Source organism: Somniosus microcephalus, chromosome 27, assembly GCF_052327205.1.
Source record: "Somniosus microcephalus isolate GS21.2 chromosome 27, FLI_Smic_1.0, whole genome shotgun sequence".
Classification (NCBI taxonomy): domain Eukaryota; kingdom Metazoa; phylum Chordata; class Chondrichthyes; order Squaliformes; family Somniosidae; genus Somniosus; species Somniosus microcephalus.
The window spans coordinates 17,240,906-17,263,059 of NC_141013.1; the positions used below are offsets into that span (position 1 = coordinate 17,240,906).

Below are 22,154 nucleotides of genomic sequence, written 5' to 3' on the forward strand. Positions count from 1 at the left end.
GGGGGAGAGGGAGAGGGAGGGGGGGGGGGAGAGGAGAGGGAGGGGGGGGGGGAGAGGGAGAGGGAGGGGGGGGGGAGAGGGAGAGGGGAGGGGGGGGGGGGGAGAGAGGGAGAGGGGAGGGGGGGGGGGGGGGAGAGGGAGAGGGAGGGGGGGGAGAGGGAGAGGGGGGGGGGGGAGAGGGAGAGGGGGGGGGGGGGAGAGGGAGGGGGGGGGAGAGGGAGGGGGGGGGAGAGGGAGGGGGGGGGGGAGAGGGAGGGGGGGGAGAGGGAGGGGGGGGGGGAGAGGGAGGGGGGGGGGAGAGGGAGGGGGGGGGGAGAGGGAGAGGGGGGGGGGGGAGAGGGAGAGGGAGAGGGAGGGGGGGGAGAGGGAGAGGGGGGAGAGGGAGAGGGAGAGGGGGGAGAGGGAGAGGGAGGGGGGGGAGAGGGAGAGGGAGGGGGGGGGAGAGGGAGAGGGAGGGGGGGGGAGAGGGAGAGGAGGGGAGGGGGGGGGGGGAGAGGGAGAGGGAGGGGGGGAGGGAGAGGGAGAGGGGAGGGGGGAGGGAGAGGGAGAGGGAGGGGGGGGGGGGGGAGAGGGAGGGGGGGGGGGGGGGAGAGGGAGGGGGGGAGAGGGGGGGAGAGGGAGAGGGAGGGGGGGGGGAGAGGGGAGAGGGGAGGGAGAGGGGAGGGGGAGGGAGAGGGGGGGGAGAGGGGAGGGGGGGGGGAGAGGGGGGGGGGGGGAGAGGGAGAGGGGAGGGAGAGGGGAGGGAGGGGGGGGGAGAGGGAGAGGGGAGGGAGAGGGGAGGGGGGGGGGGGAGAGGGAGAGGGAGGGGGGGGAGAGGGAGAGGGAGGGGGGGGAGAGGGAGAGGGAGGGGGGGGAGAGGGAGAGGGAGGGGGGGGGAGAGGGAGAGGGAGGGGGGGGAGAGGGAGAGGGGAGGGGGGGGGAGAGGGAGAGGGGGAGGGGGAGGGAGAGGGAGAGGGGAGGGGGGGGAGAGGGAGAGGGGAGGGGGGGGAGAGGGAGAGGGGAGGGGGGAGAGGGGAGGGGGGGAGAGGGAGAGGGGAGGGGGGGGAGAGGGAGAGGGGAGGGGGGGGAGAGGGAGAGGGGAGGGGGGGGAGAGGGAGAGGGGAGGGGGGGGAGAGGGAGAGGGAGAGGGGGGGGAGAGGGAGAGGGGAGGGGGGGGAGAGGGAGAGGGGAGGGGGGGGAGAGGGAGAGGGGAGGGGGGGGGAGAGGGAGAGGGAGGGGGGAGAGGGGAGAGGGAGGGGGGGGGGGGGAGAGGGAGAGGGAGGGGGGGAGGGAGAGGGAGGGGGGAGAGGGAGAGGGAGGGAGGGGAGGGGGGAGGGGAGAGGGAGAGGGAGGGGGGGAGAGGGAGAGGGAGAGGGAGGGGGGGGGGAGAGGGAGGGAGGGGGGGGAGAGGGAGAGGGAGGGGGGGGAGAGGGAGAGGGAGGGGGGGGAGAGGGAGAGGGAGGGGGGGAGAGGGAGAGGGAGGGGAGGGGGGGAGAGGAGAGGGGGGGAGAGGGAGGGGGGAGAGGGAGAGGGAGGGGGGGAGAGGGAGAGGGGAGGGGGGGGGAGAGGGAGGAGAGGGAGGGGGGGGGAGAGGGAGAGGGAGGGGGGAGGGAGAGGGAGGGGGGAGAGGGAGAGGGAGGGGGGGAGAGGGAGAGGGAGGGGGGGAGAGGGAGAGGGAGGGGGGGGAGAGGGAGAGGGGAGGGGGGGGGGGAGAGGGGAGAGGGAGGGGGGGGGAGAGGGAGAGGGAGGGGGGGAGGGAGAGGGAGGGGGGGAGAGGGAGAGGGAGAGGGGGGAGAGGGAGAGGGAGGGGGGGAGGGAGGGGAGAGGGAGGGGGGGAGAGGGAGAGGGGAGGGGGGGGAGAGGGAGGGAGGGGGGGAGAGGGAGAGGGAGGGGGGGGAGAGGGAGAGGGAGGGGGAGGAGGGAGGGAGGGGGGGAGAGGGAGGGGGGGGAGGGAGGGGGGGGGAGGGGGAGAGGGAGGGGGGGGAGAGGGTGGGAGGGGGGAGGGGGGGAGAGGGAGGGGGGGGAGGGAGGGGAGGGGGGGGGGGGGGAGAGGGAGGGGGGGGAGGGGGAGGGGGGGGGAGAGGGAGGGGGGTGGGGGAGAGGGGGGGGGAGTGGGGAGAGGGAGGGGGGGGGAGGGGAGTGGGAGGGGGGGGGAGAGGAGGGGAGGGGGGGGGGGAGAGGGAGGGGGAGGGGGGGGGGGAGTGGGAGGGGGGGGAGAGGGGTGAGGGGGGGGGGGGGAGAGGGGGGGGGGGAGGGGGGGGGGGAGAGGGAGGGGGGGGGGGGAGAGGGAGGGGGGGGTGGGAGGGGGTGGGGGGGAGGGGGAGGGGGGGGAGAGGGAGGGGGGGGTGAGGGAGGTGGGGGGGGGGGGAGAGGGGGGAGGGGGGGGGGGGGGGGGAGGGGGGGTGGGAGGGGGGGGGGAGAGGGAGAGGGGGGGGGGGAGTGGGAGAGGGTGGGGGGGGGTGGGAGGGGGGGAGAGGGAGGGGGGTGGGGGAGAGGGAGGGGGGGGGGAGTGGGAGGGGGGGGGGAGAGGGGGGGGGGTGGGGGGGGAGGGGGGGGGGGGGGGGGGAGTGGGAGGGGGGGGGAGGGAGGGGTGGGGGGGGGGGGAGAGGGAGGGGGGGGGGGGGAGTGGGGGGGGGGGAGGGGAGGGGGGGGAGAGGGAGGGGGGGGGAGAGGGGGGGGGGGGGGTGGGAGGGGGGGGGGGGAGAGGGGGGGGGGGGGGGAGGGTGGGGGGGGTGGGAGGGGGGGGGAGAGGGGGGGGGGGGGGGTGAGGGAGGGTGAGGGGGGGAGAGGGGGGAGAGGGAGGGAGGGGGGGGGAGAGGGGGGAGAGGGAGAGGGGGGGGGGAGGGGGGGAGTGGGGGGGGGGAGGGGAGGGGGGGGGGGGGAGAGGGAGGGGGGGGGGGGAGAGGGAGAGGGAGGGGGGGAGAGGGAGAGGGGGGGGAGAGGGTGAGGGAGGGGGGGGTGGAGTGGGAGGGGGGAGGGGGGGGAGAGGGTGGGGGAGGGGGGGGGGGGGGGGGGAGAGGGAGGGGGGGAGGGGGGGGGGAGGGGTGGAGGGGGGGGTGAGGGGGAGGGGGGAGGGGGGGGGGAGAGGGTGGGAGGGGGTACTTTGAACCACAACCTTCTTGACTCAGGGGCGAAGAGAGAGAGAGAGAGAGTGCTGTCCAAATGAGCCACTGGCTGACACTAAAGAAGACATCAGGCCAGGTTACTGCCCCGGGGAGGGATTGGAAGGCCCAACACTCACTAATGCATCGAAATCCTTGCTGTCCGCCGCTGAAGTAGGCGGCCGGGAAGGGCCTGAGCACCGAGTCCCGCCGGTAGCTCTGCAGGGCGGAGAGGAAGAGGCTGCACTTGAGGTCGGCAGCCAGCAGCTCTCTCCTCAAGCTCTCCTCCATCGCCCCGCCGAGGCCCCGGCCGCCGGCGCCCTGCATGCGTCTCCCCCACCACCGGCAAATCAAAATTTTTTTAAAAATAAATAAATAAACTGAGCTTCACAACAGCAGCATCCAGGAAGCCTTGCCCTCGGTAACCGGCCCACGGTTCCGGTTCCGGGGCAGGAGTCTCTCCACAGCTATCAGTAACCATGGTTACAGTGAGACTCCCATTATTCTGCAATAATACTGACACCTAACAAAATCATTCCTTATTTATATGGTTGACCATAAAGTTGTTTTTTGAGGTTTCATCCTTTTTATTGTGGTCAATGAATGTAATGGATTTACTATGTAACTGATGAGTTGTATTAAGTACTGTTGTACTTGAATGTTAATTTTTTTTTAAAAAGGACAACAGGTTATACCAAGCAAAAACGAAGAGTTACTAGATTGCCAATCGGACTGGTGTAAAATTGTTTTTCACTGTTAATATTGTTGATTTGTCTGTAAAATTTATCACTGCATTTGTACTGTTAATCCTAAAGCTGTTTTTTTTGAGGCTTTGTTTTATTGTGGTTAATGAATGTAATTGATTTATCATGTAATTGATGAGTTGTAACATGTACTATCAGATTTAAATAAAAGAGGAACAAAATCATTCCTTCGATGCAAGATCTCTTAACCCTCAGACTGCCAGCAGGGCTAGAGAAATGGCAGGTTCCCTCAGCTTAAGACAACATTCAACTCATGCCCAGTGTGAAGCTCAGTGGGCAGCGCCTGCCCAGTCAGAGGGTTGCGGGTTCCTAGTCCCCCACTCCAGAGGCTTGAGCACAAGAAGCTAGGCTAAGCTCCAGTGGAGCGCCGCACTGTCGCAGGTGCCGTCTCTCGGATGAGACGTTAAACCGAGGCCCGTCTGCCCTCTCGGGTGTGCGGAAAAGATCCCACGGCCACTATTTTGAAGAAGAGCAGGGGGGAGTTCTCCCCGGTGTCCTGGTCAATATTTATCAACATCACTAAAAAAACAGATTATCTGATCATTATCACATTGCTGTTTGTGGGAGCTTGCTGCGTGCAAATTGGCTGCCGCGTTCCCTACATTACAACAGTGACTACACTTCAAAAAGTACTTAATTGGTTGTAAAGCGCTTTGGGACGTCCGGTGGTCATGAAAGGTGCTATGTAAATGCAAGTTATTCTTTTAGTGAAACAAACACAGGTACTACAGTAATAAAACCACTCAAATATCAAGATTAGCTCTTAATATTAATCCTAGACTACAAAAAAAATCACTTTGGAACAATTTTGAAAAGAATTGCTTCCCTACCCTTAGGGTGACCATATTTTCTAAACCAAATCCAGGGACACACAGGGTGGGAGCACAGCAAAGTAGCCTAGGCGGAAAATGTAGGTTGCGCAGTGTAGTGAGGCAAATTTTTTTAGCAGCCTATATTTTAACTTTTGCCCATATACACTACAAATGCAAAACAAATGTGCATATAATTACCACAGATGTGACGTCAAACTATTGAAGCGCATTCAGACACCATTTATAAATAATATACAATAACACTGTTCAGTCCATTGATCTGAAACTGTGATTCTGTCTAACGGCATGATATGCAAATATTCCAATGACTATGGCTCTAGTCTATTCGGGGACGAGTTTTGTGAACCGGGTACTCTTCTGGGGCCATTGTTTGCCCAGGGACACAGTCCCTCAACCAGGGACTGTCCCCAGAAAACAGGGACGTATGGTCACCCTATCCTATCTTCACTTTCCCATAATCTCTAAAACAAGTCTGTCTCTCCTATTTGTACTATTCTTATCTTGCTTTTACTATTGCTCCACCTAATTAATCTTAAAAGGCGTTAATTTCCAAATCCACACAGGTTTGCTCTTGTGATTTGCATTTGGTGGGCTGAAAATCAGGGCCAACTGACAGTTTTTCCGTTAACCGAATGCCAAAAATTAAAGATTGATGTGGACAAATCTTTGATGCAACTAGGTTAATGAGCAAAAATGTGCAAAATCAGGAAGGGCTGCTATTGGGCATATTATCTTGTCAGTGGTTCCTGGAATCTAATTACACACAGACTAGATCATTCTTCTGTGGAATGGTAAAGGTTAATAGTGCGGATTGAAGGCTTGGTTTAAAGATATGCAGCATCATACGGTATTGCCAGAGCTATCCACATCAAGCAAAAGCTCTTTGAGATTTTCTGTTGTGAGTCAGCCATCTACCTGAGGTTCCACCTCACGCCAAAAAGATGAACATGGTTAAAAGCATCCTCTACATGTGCTGCACGTAATGGCCTGTTCTTGCTTTGATCTGCGTTTACGGTGTTCAAGTCATTGATTTATTTCTGTTATCATTAGAGTGACCTAGTCATGTTTCTTGATGACAGTGGGAACAAGCACACATGTAATGGGAGGCTAGCGACCAACACTCCAGGCATGTAACTAAGTATGGCCTTGTGGATCTCTACCTTATCCGACTGTATATTAATGTGTGCAAGCAGTAAAAATGTAGATTCTGTTTGTACCATGATGAAAATATGGACTCAAATTTCTCTCCACAGATGTTGCCTGACCTGCTGAGTTTTTCCAGCATTTTCTGTTGTTATTTCGGATTTCCAACATCCGCAGTATTTTGCTATCATACTGGATAGCTCCACTTCTGTGTTTTTCTCACTCCAGCGAACAAATTAAAAATAAAGCACATAAAACTGCAGTGCGAAGGAGAGAGTACGGGAGATCACAATCTTGGGTATGGAGTGCAGGAGTGTTGGTAGGCTTGCCTTGTCTCTACCCTCTCCAGCTGCCCATGCTGCTGTATTGCATTGCATCATACATTTTCAAAAAAGTTGCACTGAATCCGTCCTCTCACACCTCAGGCAAGTGGTACCACTTTGTCTGTGTGGGCATGTGTGAGGGCAGTTGGGCGGGGTGGGGGGGGAGGGAGATATTTTACACAATCCCTAATCTAAGGAGACTGGACAGTTACATAGTATAAATATTATTTAGCCTACAAGAATTGCTGCAGACTGCTTGTTTGCCTTATCTTATGCAAAGCACAAACATCAGGTTCCATTTGGTAAAATATTATTTGCAAAAACATCCAAGTTGCTATTCTCAATTCAGCCTAAAGGGCCTTATTTTAGAAGACTACATATGGTTTAACCCCATATTTTCCTCACACTTTTTTTCTTCACTCATGGTGCAGGAGAGTAGTGCTGCTCTTCCGTGCGTTTGGTGTAATACATGACAAGAAGATAAAGGCTAATTGGCCATAACATGCAATTCAGCCTACAATCTTATCATACACGTTTACTCATGGCCAAACCCGACACATTACATTCTAAGCAGACAGCTCATTTAAAAAATATATAGCACATTCCTCTTTATACACATTACACAAAGCCTCAAAATTATAGTCACCTATTTTCCTAGGTTCATAACTCAAGCTATCAAACTATTCCACAGATCATAGAAGGTAGTAAAATCATGGACTGTATCTAATGGTAAAAGTTTCAAAAAAAGGCGAGTTTAAAACCATGTCTTCAGTTACAGCTTGGTTTCTCCCAGAAGACATTGCTTGATAACGATGTGGACATACAAGTCTATCAATCAATTTTTTCTAAAGGAGCTATTTTCCCCACTGTTCACTCTTCCAAGGCCTATCACTTTGGTTACTATCAGCAATAGAACCATTTCTAGCCAAGCTGTGAAATAAAGAAATAGGAAATTCATAATAGTTTTTGATAATTAAATTGCAAGGTATTAATGTGAAACAGGGTAGAAAGAAATGATATACAGGTTGAGCGTCCCAATTCCGGAGTTTTGGAATCCGGTCTCTGGGACGATTGGTGGCAGGGGTCCGGGATCCATAAAATGTTCCGGAATCCGGACACCCTGAGGGAGGCTTACCAAAAACCGAAACCTGGGCCCAGGCATTTCCAGACGCGACACGTGTTTCTGATGTCCGAAGTCCGGAAATATCGCAGCCTGGGCTCGGGCGTTTCCGGACTTCGGACACCAGAAACACGTTCCGAAGTCCGGAAAAACCAGAAAACCGGCTCGGCCTCAGTCCCGAGGTTGCCGGGTTCGGGACGTTCTACCTGTATTACAAAAGTGACCATGAAGCTGTTGGATTGTAGTTAAAAAAAAATAACTGGTTCACTAGTGCCCTTTAGGAAAAGACACCTGCATGCCTCATCTGATCTGGCCTGTATGAGTTCAGTCCCACACCAATGTGGTTGACTCTTAACTGCCCTCTGAAGTGGCCTAGTAAGCCACATAGATATATCAAACTCTGAGTAACTAGGGATGGGCAATAAATGCAGGCCTTGCTAGTGATGCCCTCATCCCAAGAATTAATTTTTAAAATGCAGTTAATAGCTACAGTCCCACAGACACTGAAATTTGTATTTCTTACAATGTTTTGTCTTGCATTATCATTGTGAGTTATACAGGCTCCAGGTGATGCTATGCAAACGTGCGATAATGCAAAGGCATTTCAGATTGGAAGATGAAGCACATGCACTGTAGCTTAACGAATATTGACAACGGGAAAAAAATATAATAAGTGGTCTTTAAGGGGAAGCTAGATAAGTACATGAGGGAGAAACGAATAGAAGCATATGTAGATAGGGTGAGATGAAGTGAGGTGGGCGGAGGCTCGTGTGGAGCATAAATACGGGAACAGGCCAGTTGGGCCGAATAGCCTGTTTCTGTGCTGCAAATTCTATGTAATTCTCTCTCGAGAGAAGAAAACAATAATACTCACAAATTAGGTACAAAATACATAGGGAAATAGCCACCAGTAGGGCAGATCATTTAGAAATTGGAAATAGTAGTTGATTAACTGCATGCAAATGGAATATTTACCACCAAGAGTGATGGGGGGGGAAAATTGGGAATCACCCATTTTGGGGTGCTAATATCGGCCGTGTGCAAAGTTTAGCGCCCGGCGCTAATTATCGCCTCCGACTGCAAAATTCACCTCTATCGCCCCTGGAGGTGATTTGAGCACTAAATCAAGCGCTACTCACCTCTCTTAAGGCGCTAACGTCAGGGAGCGAGGCGCTACCTCAGAACGCTACCGAAGCTCAGGTGATGTCCGTTACCATGGAAGCCAGACAGACTGTCGCCGTCCAGTTCTTAAAGGGGAGGGGCCATCTTGCTGACCAGCCACTCCCTGCTCATTGCAGCCTTGAAACTCGGCCTGGAGAGACCTCAAAAGTAATTGCGTTGGAAACACTAATGGATAGGCCCAGGGAAAGAGCTCGGCGCTCAGGAACCTCAAAAGTGGTGTTGAGGGCCAAAACTCCTTAGGACGGCATTAAATCTTTCCAGACGTCTCTCTCCCTCTCACTCTGCTTGTAGCAAAGATTTTGCCAACAAGAAAAAGCAGGAAGTGCACGCCTTCAAATAGCGCTCCCCCAGCCCCTTCCCGACTTGAAAACGTTCCCCTCTACCTGTCGTTCCTAGCGGCAGGCGCTAAGGCAGGGGGCGCGACTCAATATCCGGTCCGGGGCGCTACCGGGGCGTTGCACGTTTGCACGACGTCATGATCTGCGGGCGCAGGAGATTGTGGTGGTAGTGTTTAGTGCCGCCGCAAAACGATAGGTCAATTTCGTGAGCGCCGCTAAAATCGCCGCGCTCAGGTGCTAAGTTCCTAGCGCCCCATTACAGCCCCCCGGAGGCACTAACGGGAGGCAATAACCAACCGAATTTTTCCCCCATGGTGTCAAGCATAGAAACATAGAAGATAGGAGCAGGCGTAGGCCATTCGGCCCTTCGAGCCTGCTCCGCCATTCAACGAGATCATGGCTGATCATCCAAACCCTAGCACCCGGTCCCTACACCGACAGCCATCCCACCCAAGCCCTATCCCCGTAACCCCACGTATTTAATCCCCCCTAACACTAAGGGTCAATTTTTATCATGGCCAATCAACCTAACCCGCACATCTTTGGACTGTGGGAGGAAACCGGAGCACCCGGAGGAAACCCAAGCAAACACGGGAGAATGTGCAAACTCCACACAGACAGTCACCCGAGGCCGGATTTGAACCCGGGTCCCTGGCGCTGTGAGGCAACAGTGCTAACCACTATGCCACCGTGCTGAGCCTGACTTGTTCTTTTATCTTAGGAACATATCCGGCTTATGCAGCAAAGACTGAAGAAGGGTTTCGACCCGAAACGTCAACTCAAATTTCTCTCCACGGATGTTGCCTGACCTGCTGAGTTTTTCCAGCATTTTCTGTTGTTATTTCTGTCTTTGAAGGTAATGTGTTATCACCTCCATTTTCCTCACCAAGACTGTCTTTAAAGGGTTGAAATGTTTTGAACTTTGTGTGGACTCCTTCTATGCCTTTCACACCAGTCTTATAGCTGAATGGCTTCCTCTTATTCCCTACAAAATCTCACACTTGCTGAAGGCAAGGGGGGGGGGGGGTTGCATCAGTGGATCTTTGCATTGGCCACACTTTTTGGGGGAGCTAAAGTGGAGGATTGTAAGAAATTCCTAAAGCTTTCTGACTGTCTCTCCAAGCTGTTCTTTTTTTCCATTGAAAAGTATGCTTTAATTAAAACTTAATAGAAAACTGCACAATTTCTTCAATACAACTGTACAATACTTAAGAAAAAATGTACAAGTTTCAGATTCACATAGCTTACAGACTGTCAAAAAAACTATGTACAGAAAACTAAACTAGATCTGCACAATATACTACCAAAAGTGATTTTTCCTCGAGCTGTCATTTGAAAACAGCTTTGCAGTATTACATAAAACCTTGCCAGTTTTACAATAAGCTACAGGAATCAATTCACAGCTTAGTCCAAAAGGCAGTGTCCCCTTAAACATGGGCTATGTAAAATGTATTTCACCTTTCTTTGATCAACACTGAGTTACACAACAGGCAAAGAAACCTAGGGCGAATCTCTTTTTATAAGTCTGATTGTGTGCTATTCCCTAAAAGCGGAACATGTCAGTCAGACTTATAAACAGCAATGTTGTAATTTTTTTTAAAAACTTTAAGAAGGTTCAAAACAGCTTACTTTTTTTTGTCTTGATCAAAATAGCCAAGCTGTTCTTGCAGTATCTGGGGAGGGGGACTCTCAAGATTGTTCCACCTGCAACATTTGGACAGGGAGGGCTAAATTTTCAGGGAGCCATCAGGCGGGGCTTCAGGCGTGTGGGGGGGGGGGGGGGAAATCTCGACTTTGGGGGTCCCGACACCATCCCGCCCAAAACCCCGCCCCACGTAAGTTTCAGGGGCGGCGGGTACCTGCCCCGCACTGGGACCCGCCGAAACCAGGCGGGAAGGGATTAGTGCCAATTAACTGCCTGTTAACAGGTAGTTAACAGGCAGTTTTTAGCCTAATCCCTATTTTGAGGGGTTTCATGTGGATTTCCCGCCGGCTCCAAACCACGCCAGGTTGGAGCGGCGGGCCGTCGGGTTGAAGGAGTTGGAGGGGTCGCGATGTCGGCGCTCAGGTGAGTGATGGGTGCATGAGTGCAAAGGTAAGTGTGTTTGGTGTGTCTAAAGTGTGTAAAGAACTTTTACTTACCTGTACTTACCTTAACAGCCTTTCTTCCTGTAGCCGTCGGGAGCCCATCACTCAGCTGGCAGTTAAAGCTGAACGGCTGCGATCTGTGAAAAGTGACAGCCTTCAGCTTTCAGTGCCGGTGAGAGTTCTAACTGAGTCTGTGCAGAGTGACTCATCTTAGAACTCAGACTGTCAGTGTTTCACAGCTTCAAACAGCTGTGAAACACTGATATTTCATCTGTCAGAAATCTTGACAGATGAAATTTCAGTCTGTGATGTCACCTGTTGCCGGGTGGCCCTTAATTGGCCTGCTGAGCCCGCTGGGCGGGCTCAACAAGGTCAATCAAGGGAAAATCGAGCAGATTGGCCGGACGTTGAAGTAGGCGGGTCAGAAACCCGAAAGGGGAAGTCCCGCCATCTTCCCGACAGATTCCACAAAATCGACCCCGGAGTCTTCAGTGCAGCAGCCCCACAGTGCCCCTTCTGAGACCGGTGGGCGCCGCGGGGGCTGGAGTGCATCATCACCCCGGCCGGGGTGATTTTAATTTAATTTGATAAGTTTTAAAAATTAATCTAGGTTTTTTTTAAGCTTCTTTACAGTACACTTGTTCGGTCGGGAGAGCGAGAGCCCTGCAGATGGAGAAGAATGTCAACCAGAGTCTGCCGGATCTGCCCAAGCCCTCCACTGGGAGCGCCGACCCTCATCTGTGTGAATTCCTGGAGACCCGCTATCCGGATGAACAAGTGAAGACCACCAAGAAGCTTGTAGAGACTGGGACCCCCTGCCTTGTAGGCATGAGGGGCTTGTGACTTTGTACAAAGAGCTGAGACTTGAGCTCTGTAAATGTGATTTACTGTAAAATGTTCAAATTTTAAATTAAAAAAACAGTAAATGTGGAAAAAAAAACAGTGCCTAATTGATTCCCCTCTCCTGTTCTCACTCTGTAACCCGCCTTCCCTGACTGTGATTGACAGCGGCGTTCGGACCCGGGCGGTTTCCAATAGCAACCGGTGAGGCTTTCTTTCTGTGTTGTCATTGCGCCGGCTGCAGCTCCGCTAACCACAGCGCCGGCTTCTGTTCTCTTTTTCCAGCATAGAGCAGACGGTCCGGCTCCCTAAAGTGGTCCAAGAAGACAAGAAGGGGAATTGAGAAGAAGGCAGTGAGTGCCATTTATTCGTTGCTTATAGTTCCTGTTTTATAGGGAAGAAGAGGCGGGTCGGGTGGAACTGCAGCAGGTGACAAGTGGGGCTGGCGAGGGGTAAGAAGGGCTGGTAAGTACTTAGAGTCAGAATGAAAGTTAAAAGTCTGGGCAGAACTAGGTTGAAGTCATAAATCAGCAATGGCTCGAGCTAAAGGTCACCTATCAGTACTTCACACACACAAAAAAGTTGTTGAATTATGGAACAAACTGTTTCACACTTGTCTGCAGCATTCCACAACAATATATCGACAGGTTCCTGGTTCAACAGAGAGATACTTGATGCTGAAAGAAGAGAGGAGATTTTTTTTAAATGACCTGGGTAGACATCCAGTTGCATCAGGGGCGATTTTAACCCTATTCGCTCAGCAGAAACCTGGCGGGTGGGCAGTTAAAAATCGCCCTGCCTCTTACCTGTCCGAAAGCCGCCATGATCGCAACATCTGCAATTTTAACCTGCGCTCCTGAGCAGGCAGTAAGGACACCCGCCCAGAGCCAACTGGGTCCTTCTTTACATGTGCATGTTGCAGCCCGATGACATCATTGAGACCCGACTGAAATTTTGGGCAGGATTTTCATTGGGCCGTGGAGGCGGGATTGGAGGCGTGTGGGGGGTTAAAATCTCGAAATCGGGGGGCACGAACCCATCCCGCCAGTTTCAAAGGAGGCGGATACCCGACCTGTGCTGGGACCCGCCTCCCTGAGGCGGGAAGGGGATTAGTGCCAATTAACTGCCTGTTAACAGGTAGTTAACAGGCAGTTTTTAGCCTAATCCCTAGTTTTAATGTTGAAGTGTGGGATTCCCGATGGTTCCAAACCACGGCAAGTTAGCGAGGTGGGCCGTTGGGATGAAGGACTTGGAGGGGTCGAGATGTCCAGTGTTCAGGTGAGTGATGGGTGCATGAGTGCAAAGGTAAGTGTGTTTGGTGTGTGTAAAGTGTTTAAAGAAGTTTAACTTCCCTTTACAGCCTTCCTTCCTTCAGGTCTCAGGAGTCCCTCATCTCACCGGCACAGAAAGCAGAATGGCTGCGAGCTGTCAAAAGTTGCAGCATTCAGCTTTCTGTTCTGGAGAGATTTCTAAATCAGCCTGAGAGGAAGGAATTAACTTGGAGTACAGATTGTCAGTGTTTGACAGCTTCAAAGAGCTGTCAAACGCTGATATTTCATCTGTCAAAAGCTCTTGACAGATGAAATGTCAATCTGTGACATCACCTGTTGCCAGGTGGCCCTTAATTGGCCTGCTGCGCCCACTGGGCGGGCTCAACAAGGTCAATCAAGTGAAAATCGCGTGGGTTGGCCACAACTCGATGGAGGCGGGACTACAACCCCGAAAGTTGTAGTCCCGCCTCCATCACGCCTCCGGTATCAAAATCCAGCCCTTTAACTCTGTCCTGAGTGGGGAATCCACCTGGAGTTAAAATCGGGGCCGTGTGTCTACAGCACAGAAACAGGCCAGTCGGCCCAACTGATCTATGCTAGCATTTAGGCTCCACATGAGCCTCCTCCCACCCATCTTCATCTAACCCTATCAGTATGCCCTTCTATTCCTCTCTCTCTCATGTGTTTATCTAGCTTCCCCTTAAATGCATCTATGCTATTCGCCTCAGCTACTCTCTGTGGTAGCGAGTTCCATATTTTTACCATTCTTTGGGTAAAGAAGTTTCTTGCGAATTTCCTATTGGATTTATTAGTGACTATCTTGTATTTATGGCCCTTAGGGGTAAAAATTGGGTAGCGCCAGTGGTAAGTCGGGGGGCGCCACCCAATATTACAGCCGGGGCACGAGTGGGGTGCTGCGGACAGCGATGACACCGGCTGAATTTCGCAGGAGGCATTAGTGGCGCCGCACCCAGGCGCTAGTTGATTTGTGCCCCCGTTAGCGCGGCACAAATCAACCAAATTTAGCCCCCCTAGTCTTTGAATCCCTTACCTGTGGATATATCTTCTCTATGTCTATCCTATCAAAACCCTTTATCATTTTCAAACCCTCTATTAGGTCACCCCTCAGCTTTCCCTTTTCTGGAGAAAAGAGCCCGAGCCTGTTCAGTCTTTCCTGATTGTTGAAAACTCTCAGTTCTGGTATTCTCCAATGGCGCAAAATCAAAATAATTGGATGGGCCGAAGTATTGGACTGCTATTTTTTCACGATTTGAAGTGCTTTTTGGCAGTAACATCTTGAAAGTGTACATGTATTAGTAATATAAATTTGGAAGCGAGTGCTACAATCAAAATGTTTTGTAGGTTCCTTTGGGTTTGATGTTGGTTGTGATATTTAGGTCAGGGTTTTGCTCACTGTGGCGGGTCCCAAACCCACTGCTGGCTCCATCCCGCTGTCTGAAATGAATTTCCGTTAATGGGGCTTGTTAAGCCCGCCCAGCACATTTCCCAGCCAATTAGAGGAAGCGGGTCTGATGGCGTCATTTGATGACGCATCATCAGCCGGTTTCCATAAAGGGACCATGGCCAAATTTATTTTGACAGTTGTGCTGTCCGTGTTCTATAGCACTGAGGTGCTGCAAACACTGACAATCACCCACAAAGTCACAGGGCTGCACCCAGGCTCTCCCATGGCTCCCTCCAAATGCTTAGGGAGGGTGTCACAACACGTAGGGAGGTCCTCTTCCCTTCCCATGGGTGGTAGAGACCTTCCCAGGAGATCAACACAGCCTGGTTGCACATTGCAGAGGAGGGCACAAGCAGGGATGTGGTCAGGAGGACCTGGGTGCAGTGTCGCAAACATTTCAATGATCTCAGTAGATCACGAAACGTTAGTACAAAGCCACACTCAACCTCATCCTGCTGTGCCTCTCATCACATCCCCATCACTCTGCCTTCCCTACCCTACTCCTGCACATCCTTACTCACACCAACTTACCTTGCACCTCCACCCATCCCTCTCTATCTACATTATCACATCCCCATCTCACTAGCCACCCCTCACACTCACCCTCATCCTCATCCTAGTACAATCATACCAACTAGCAACACACAAGTGTAGGCACTTGGGTGTTTTAGCCAATGTTCATGTGAAGTTTCTGTTAATGTGCTGTCAAACATTGAAATCTTTATTTTCAACACTTTGCATTCTTGGACAGATTTGTGTGCACCTTTGGAAGTGGCTTAGTGAGTTGCAGTGAATGGTGAGGCATTACGGTAAATCCGCCCCCCCCCCACCCCCCGCAATGGTGATGAGTGTGAAAGGAATGGCTTGGGCATTGTAGGGATACTTTATGGTGTTGGTGTGGGGTGGTGCCAACCTGACGCATCATGTGGCAGTCAGGGTGTACAGCATCAAGTGAAGTAAATCTGGCCATGGTGAGGCTATCCCTGACCTCCCGGGCAGCAGCGTGGTCGGGTGCTGATGCCCTCTGTCCTGTGCAGCATCAGTTAATTGCGGAGAAGGTTGGTGTTGTTGTTGGTGCTGCTGGTGTGCCTGGTGCTGCTGGTGTTGGGGCTGATCATGGTGGGATTCTGAGGACCAAGGTGAGAGAGTATAAAGGGCACCCATGTTGCTGGAATAGATGGCAGGTGAAGTTGAGATGACAGAAGCATTCCGTCAATGGTGAGAGAGGTTGTTCCATTGAGGTGACACTGGATCGACAGTTTGCTCCAAACACTTGCAACCTGCATAAAGCTCAGTCTGTATTCCAAAAGCAGTAAGCAACAGCTTCTGAGCTTGGAAAGTAGCCAAACCTAGTGGGAGGATAGAAGATTGGAAAGCATTTAAAAGCCAGCAAAGAATAACTAAAAGATTAATTAAGAAAGGGAAGATAGATTATGAAAGTAAACTAGCATAAAATATAAAAACAGATAGCAAGAGTTTCTACAGTTATATAAAAAGAAAAAGGGTGGCTAAAGTGAATGTTGGTCCCTTAGAGGACGAGACCGGGAAATTAGTAGTGGGGAACATGGAGATGGCAAATACGCTGAACAAATATTTTGTATCAGTCTTTACAGTTGAGGACACTAAAAATATCCCAACACTGGACAAACAGGGGGCTATGGGGGGGAGGAGCTAAACACAATTAAAATCACTAAGGAGATGGTACTCGGTAAGATAATGGGACTCAAGGCAGATAAATCCCCTGGACCTGATGGCTTACATCCTAGGGTCTTGAGAGAAGTAGCGGTAGGGATTGCGGATGCATTGGTGGTAATTTTCCAAAACTCCCTGGATTCAGGAAAGGTCCCAGCAGATTGGAAAACTGCTAATGTAACGCCCTTATTTAAAAAGGGAGGCAGACAAAAGGCTGGAAACTATAGACCAGTTAGCCTAACATCTGTGGTTGGTGAAATGTTGGAGTCCATTATTAAGGAAGCAGTAACAGGACTTTTGGATAAGCATAATTTAATCGGACAGAGTCAGCATGGTTTTATGAAGGGGAAATCATGTTTGACAAATTTGCTCGAATTCTTTGAGGACGTAACAAACAGGGTGGATAAAGGGGAACCAGTGGATGTGGTGTATTTGGACTTCCAAAAGGCATTTGACAAGGTGCCACACAAAAGATTACTGCACAAGATAAAAAATCACGGGATTGGGGGTAATATACTGGCATGGGTGGAAGATTGGCTATCTGTTTTCTGTTAGAGAGTTGGGATAAATGGTTCATTCTCGGGTTGGCAATCAGTAACTAGTGGTGTTCCGCAGGGGTCAGTGCTGGGACCCCAACTCTTTACAATCTATATTAACGATTTGGAGGAGGGGACCAAGTGCAACGTATCCAAGTTTGCCGACGATACAAAGATGGGAGGGAAAGCAGTGAGTGAGGAGGACATAAAAAACCTGCAAAAGGACATAGACAGGCTAAGTGAGTGGGCAGAAATTTGGCAGATGGAATATAATGTTGGAAAGTGTGAGGTTATGCACTTTGGCAGAAAAAATCAAAGAGCAAGTTATTATCTAAATGGAAAGAAACTGCAAAGTGCTACAGTACAAAGGGATCTGGGGGTCCTGGTGCATGAAACACAGAAGGTTAGTATGCAGGTACAGCAGGTGATCAGGAAGGCCAATGCAATCTTGGCTTTTATTGCAAGGGGGATGGAGTATAAAAGCAGGGAAGTCTTGCTTCAGTTATACAGGGTACTGGTGAGGCCACACCTGGAATACTGCGTACAGTTTTGATTTCCATATTTAAGAAAAGATATACTTGCTCTCGAGGCAGTTCAGAGAAGGTTCACTTGGTTGATTCCGGAGATGAGGGGGTTGACTTATGAGGAAAGGTTGAGTAGGTTGGGCCTCTACTCATTGGAATTCAGAAGAATGAGAGGCGATCTTATCGAAACATATAAGATTGTGAGGGGGCTTGATCGGGTGGATGCGGGGAGGATGTTTCCACTGATGGGTGAGACTCGAACTAGGGGGCATAATCTTAGAATAAAGGGCTGCTGTTTCAAAACTGAGATGAGGAGAAACTTCTTCACTCAGAGGGTAGTAAATCTATGGAATTTGCTACCTCAGAGAGCTGTGGAAGCTGCATCATTAAATAAATTTAAAACGGAGATAGACAGTTTCCTAGCTGATAAGGGAATTAAGGGTTATGGGGAGCGGGCAGGGAAGTGGACGTGAGTCTAGGTTCGGATCAGCCATGATCCTATTGAATGGCGGAGCAGGCCCGAGGGGCCGTATGGCCTTCTCCTGCTCCTACTTCTTATGTTCTTATTCTTATGTGAAGAGCTGTGAGGTGGGAGTTTTAAAAGCACATTTCAAGATTTCAACTCAACAGCTGATTCAATGGCCATTCATCTCCCGCCTCAATTTAACAGACATAATCCCCGAGCAGTGAGGACCCCTTGGGCGAGCACGTAAAGTCAAAAGGTAATCTAAAATGTATTCTTAATGATGTCTAAACAAGGCCATAATGAGCTTAATTGGGCCCCCTGCCGCTGCGTGTCGGGTCTGCTCAGTGCTGACGGACCCGACATTGGGAAAGGCGCCTGGTGGCGGGTTCACAGCGGGATCCTGACTTGCTGTGGAAAAATAAAACACTTTCCCACCCGACCGGCCACTGATACCACCTTCTGACCCCCCTGGAAATTTCCGGCCATAATGTATGCAGATATAAGCTGAATAGGGATTTAATTCTGTCCTTCTAGATCCTGATCTGTCATCCCCACATACCCGAGGAGTAAGACTCAGTTACACCAGTGAAAATCACAATGATTAATTCTCATCTTGATGTTATAAAGTCACAAATTCAAAGTCTCTCCACCCTGCACTCTTTAGGTAGCACTTGATTGAGCTGCTGTCAGCTTTTTCTCCCTCAATTGCTGAATAGTTTGTCGCATCTGCTATTATTTTTCTTTAATTCACGGGATGTGGGCGTCGCTGGCAAGGCCAGCATTTATTGCCCATCCCAAATTGCCCTCGAGAAGGTGGTGAGCCGCCGCCTTGAACCGCTGCAGTCTGTGTGGTGATGGTACTCCCACAGTGCTGTCAGGGAGGGAGTTCCAGGATTTTAACCCAGCGACGATGAAGGAACGGCGATATATTTCCAAGTCAGGATGGTGTGTGACTTGGAGGGGGAGCTTGGAGGTGGTGGTGTTCCCATGCGCCTGCTGCCCTTGTCCTTCTGGGTGGAAGGTGCACCAACGTCAATGTTCTTGCTCAGGCCAACATCCCCAGCATCGAAGCTTTGACCACGCTCGATCAGCTCCGATGGACGGGTCACATTGTCCGCATGCCCGATGCGAGACTCCCAAAACAAGCGCAATACTCGGAGCTCCGGCACGGCAAGAGAACCCCAGGTGGGCAGAGGAAATGCTTCAAGGACACCCTCAAAGCCTCCTTGAAAAAGTATAACATCCCCACCGACACCTGGGAATCCCTGGCCCAAGACCACACAAAGTGGAGGAGAAGCATCCGGGAAAGCGCCGAACACCTCGAGTCTCTTCGCCGGGAGCAAGCGGAAGCCAAGCGCAGGCAGTGCAAGGAGCGCACGTCAACCCAAGCACCCCACCCACCCGCCCCTTCAACCACCATCTGCCCCACCTGTGACAGAGACTGTAGGTCCCGCATTGGACTCATCAGTCACCTGAGAACTCATTTTTAATGTGGAAGCAAGTCACCCTCGGTTCCCGAGGGACTGCCTAAGAAGAAGAAAGAGGCAGCGGTCGCGGGTTTGGGAGGTGCTGAAGAGTTCTACATGCATGTTTTCATTTCATTTTTTAAGTTGCATTTTAATTCTACTGCTGAAAGCAATGATTTCTTGTTACCCAGATAAGTCTGGTATTATAAAGGCAATGAGATGGGATCCTCAAAGCTGGCACTTACAGCAATTATCACATGACTCTGGATTTATCAGCAAAAGGGGGAGATGTAATCTGACAAACCCATAGAGAGTGCTGATGTATTGTCCTAGCCAAAGGATGAGCATCTCCTCCCAGAATATCAAAATCACCAGTTAAGTGGAGAATGATGAATGAGGATTAGAGTAATGTTGCCGGCTTGTAGAATCGTCTTCCTCCTTCAATCTTAGTCTTCCTCTGCAAATAAAATTCTACACCGCCTGCCATTTTCTTTGTTAGGGTTCATTGTAGGTATTTTTTTAAAAACCTATTATATATAATTTACAGTTTCTGAAAAGAAGTGGGAGAGTCCGATAGAGTAATAACATGATATCATAGAATTGAAAATGTCTTAATGGTATTTTGGGCATGTGCCTTTTTTTCTCTTTAGTCTTTCCTGAGGGCAGCATGGCCATACTCCTAAGGTATGCATAAAATTATTTCATTTGAAAAATGTACACGATACTCTACAGGTAGCTGATTTTACGTTCTAAGGGCACATAGAGGTCCAATTAACACATTCCTACAATATTCAGCCTAATGGCCTAGAAATTCAGTTGCGTTTGCACCCAATTAGGGGCAAAAGAGTGGGTTGCGCCGGAAGTTGCGTCGCGCCCAAAATTAGGTGGGCCCTAACATCGGCGTTAGCCGGTAGCGCTGCGCCGGCACCGATGACGTCATCGGTGTGCGCAGTGCCCCGGTACCGCCCGAAACCACGCCGATCCCCATCTTCAGTAGCGGCCGCCTCTTCCGTGGCGGGCGCTAACAACATCGGGAGACCGGGTCCTTACTGCAGCCTTAGCGGCGCAAGTTAAGGTGAAGGTGCGGGGCGGCTGCTTTTTCGGCGGCCGCCTGCCCGCACCTCCTTCCCCGGCCTCCTCCACCCCCCCCCCCCGCGGCATTGCCGGCTGGTTTCCGTGGAGCCCGGCACTTCTCCGTTGTGCCGGGCTCTTTTGCCGGCACTTGCAATCGGGGCTCCGGCCGTTGCAGGCACCGCCCCCTTAAGAGAAGGGGGAGGCCTGCAGTACAGCAGCCTACCGCTCCGCATCGGGTGGCGCAGCGGGACCGGCAGCGCTGAAATTCACTTTCAGCGCCCCAAGCGGGGCGGCCAAACCCTGGAACAGCGCCCGGTTCCGCTTTGGGGCGATGAAAGTGAATATGGGGCGGGCACAACTGGCTCCGCGGCGGGCGCAAAATTTACGGCGCAAACGAGCTGGCGGGGCTATACCCAATTTCTAGGCCTATGTCTAATTAACACTTTTCCTCCTTATGCTTTGATGAATGCCAAGGGATAGTACGTCAGAATTTCCAGTTTTATTTGTGGGTTTTTCTTCTTAACAGAATATCTGTTTATTTTAACAGGAACACCCAAGAGCTGCTTATGTTTATTGCATTTTCTCCCCAATCCACAGAGGACAGTATTCACACATTCAGGCAGCAAATGAAACCACTGAAGATTCGCACAATTCACAGTCCAACACTGATGATGAGAATGCTGGCAATGGCTTCAGAAAGGATTTAATAGACCGTTGGCACTTTGTGGCGCAACAGCCAGGTGCACTGTGCAAATGCAGACTCGGAAACCTGGAAGATGAAACAATGTGTTGATGCACGATTCAAATGTAAACAGAAAGCCCATTCAGAAATATTACCAACCCCAAACGCACTGCTTTACAATCCAAAATGAGTGGCCTTACCATCAATCCTGACCACAGCATAAGGAGATCGTCAATGCAGACAGACAGTGGGGTTATCTCAGATTCATCTGACAACAAGTTTGAGCCATGTTCAAGCAGCCCAAAGGAGCTTGAAAGAATAAAGAATACAGGTGGGACTGAAGTGGAGCGGGCACACTGCTCCAGAGCTAGCCAAGGTGGAGATTACTCTGATCAACAGATAACTGAAGGAAAATCTGCAGAGGGGAAAAACCCTACTGTTGGATTGGATATCGCACGTAGTTTATCCACTCCGAGGCTTTTAATAGTCTGCACTAAAGTTAAACGTTGTTCTGATATTACAGGTGCATCGTGGCCGCACGTGACTGTGCTGAATTACACGTACGAGTCCTCCACACTGGATTCTATTTCAGCACAGGTTGCTGAGGCTTTAAGTGGAAAGAAAGTCAAATCCGTCGCCTTCATTCTTCATAATCAGCAAGATGCAATTCATATCTGTGGTGCTGGAGAGATTCAGACACTTACACCAATTTCTGTCTATGAGCATATGGCTCTGCGCAGATTCTTTAATAATATTGTGACCAATCACTTGGATGTGGAAGAATCAAAAGCCAACATGGACTTCCTGGGCTGTACCGCCCTAGTGACTGCAGACCTGGAGGCAGTCAAGAGAGAACTGAAGACTCTGACAGGTATATTGTAGATATATTTATGTTAGACATTTTATTATACGAGTCATTTACAAATAAGAAATTCTTTTTTGTCCTCATGTAGTTGAATCCAAAATTGTACATCAGCAGTATCTTCCGGATATATCTCTGTATTTAATGTCGGGATAAAGGCCGGAATTTGCGGTGGGTAACGATGGCGGGCTAACAGCGTTCGCCATCATTACCCCTCTGAAACTGACCGCAACTTCAGGACGTAGCACATGTGCATCTAAACGTGGAAATCCTGAAGTTGCAGTCAGTCATTCACTGCTCCGGCACTGGCTGCGCTGTGGCCCACCCCCACAGCCGGCAATCCGTGAAATCAGTGAAAATGACGAAAACTTGGGCTTTTCCGCGGTAATATCACTGTTAAGTAAC

General features: G+C 51.3%; 2 protein-coding genes across 4 annotated transcripts in view; one reads left to right on the forward strand and one right to left on the reverse strand.

Annotated features, from left to right (window-relative positions):
* Window positions 1–3,525, reverse strand: part of parp16 (poly (ADP-ribose) polymerase family, member 16) — a 29,140-nt gene extending 25,615 nt beyond the window's left edge. Inside the window, 2 exon segments of the mRNA XM_085968585.1 lie at window positions 3,221–3,244; window positions 3,246–3,525. Coding sequence (XP_085824711.1) covers window positions 3,221–3,244; window positions 3,246–3,407 — 186 coding nt within the window. The 5' untranslated portion in view covers window positions 3,408–3,525.
* An 8,420-nt stretch (window positions 3,526–11,945) lies between these two features.
* LOC147100016 (serine/threonine-protein kinase Nek9-like) overlaps window positions 11,946–22,154 on the forward strand; it is a 102,710-nt gene continuing 92,501 nt past the window's right edge. For all 3 annotated transcript variants that reach the window (XM_085968581.1, XM_085968582.1, XM_085968583.1), the window contains exons 1-2: window positions 11,946–12,064; window positions 20,803–21,758. In XM_085968581.1, the coding sequence (XP_085824707.1) occupies window positions 21,074–21,758 (685 nt within the window). In that variant the 5' untranslated portion in view covers window positions 11,946–12,064; window positions 20,803–21,073. The remainder of the gene's footprint in view (window positions 12,065–20,802; window positions 21,759–22,154) is intronic.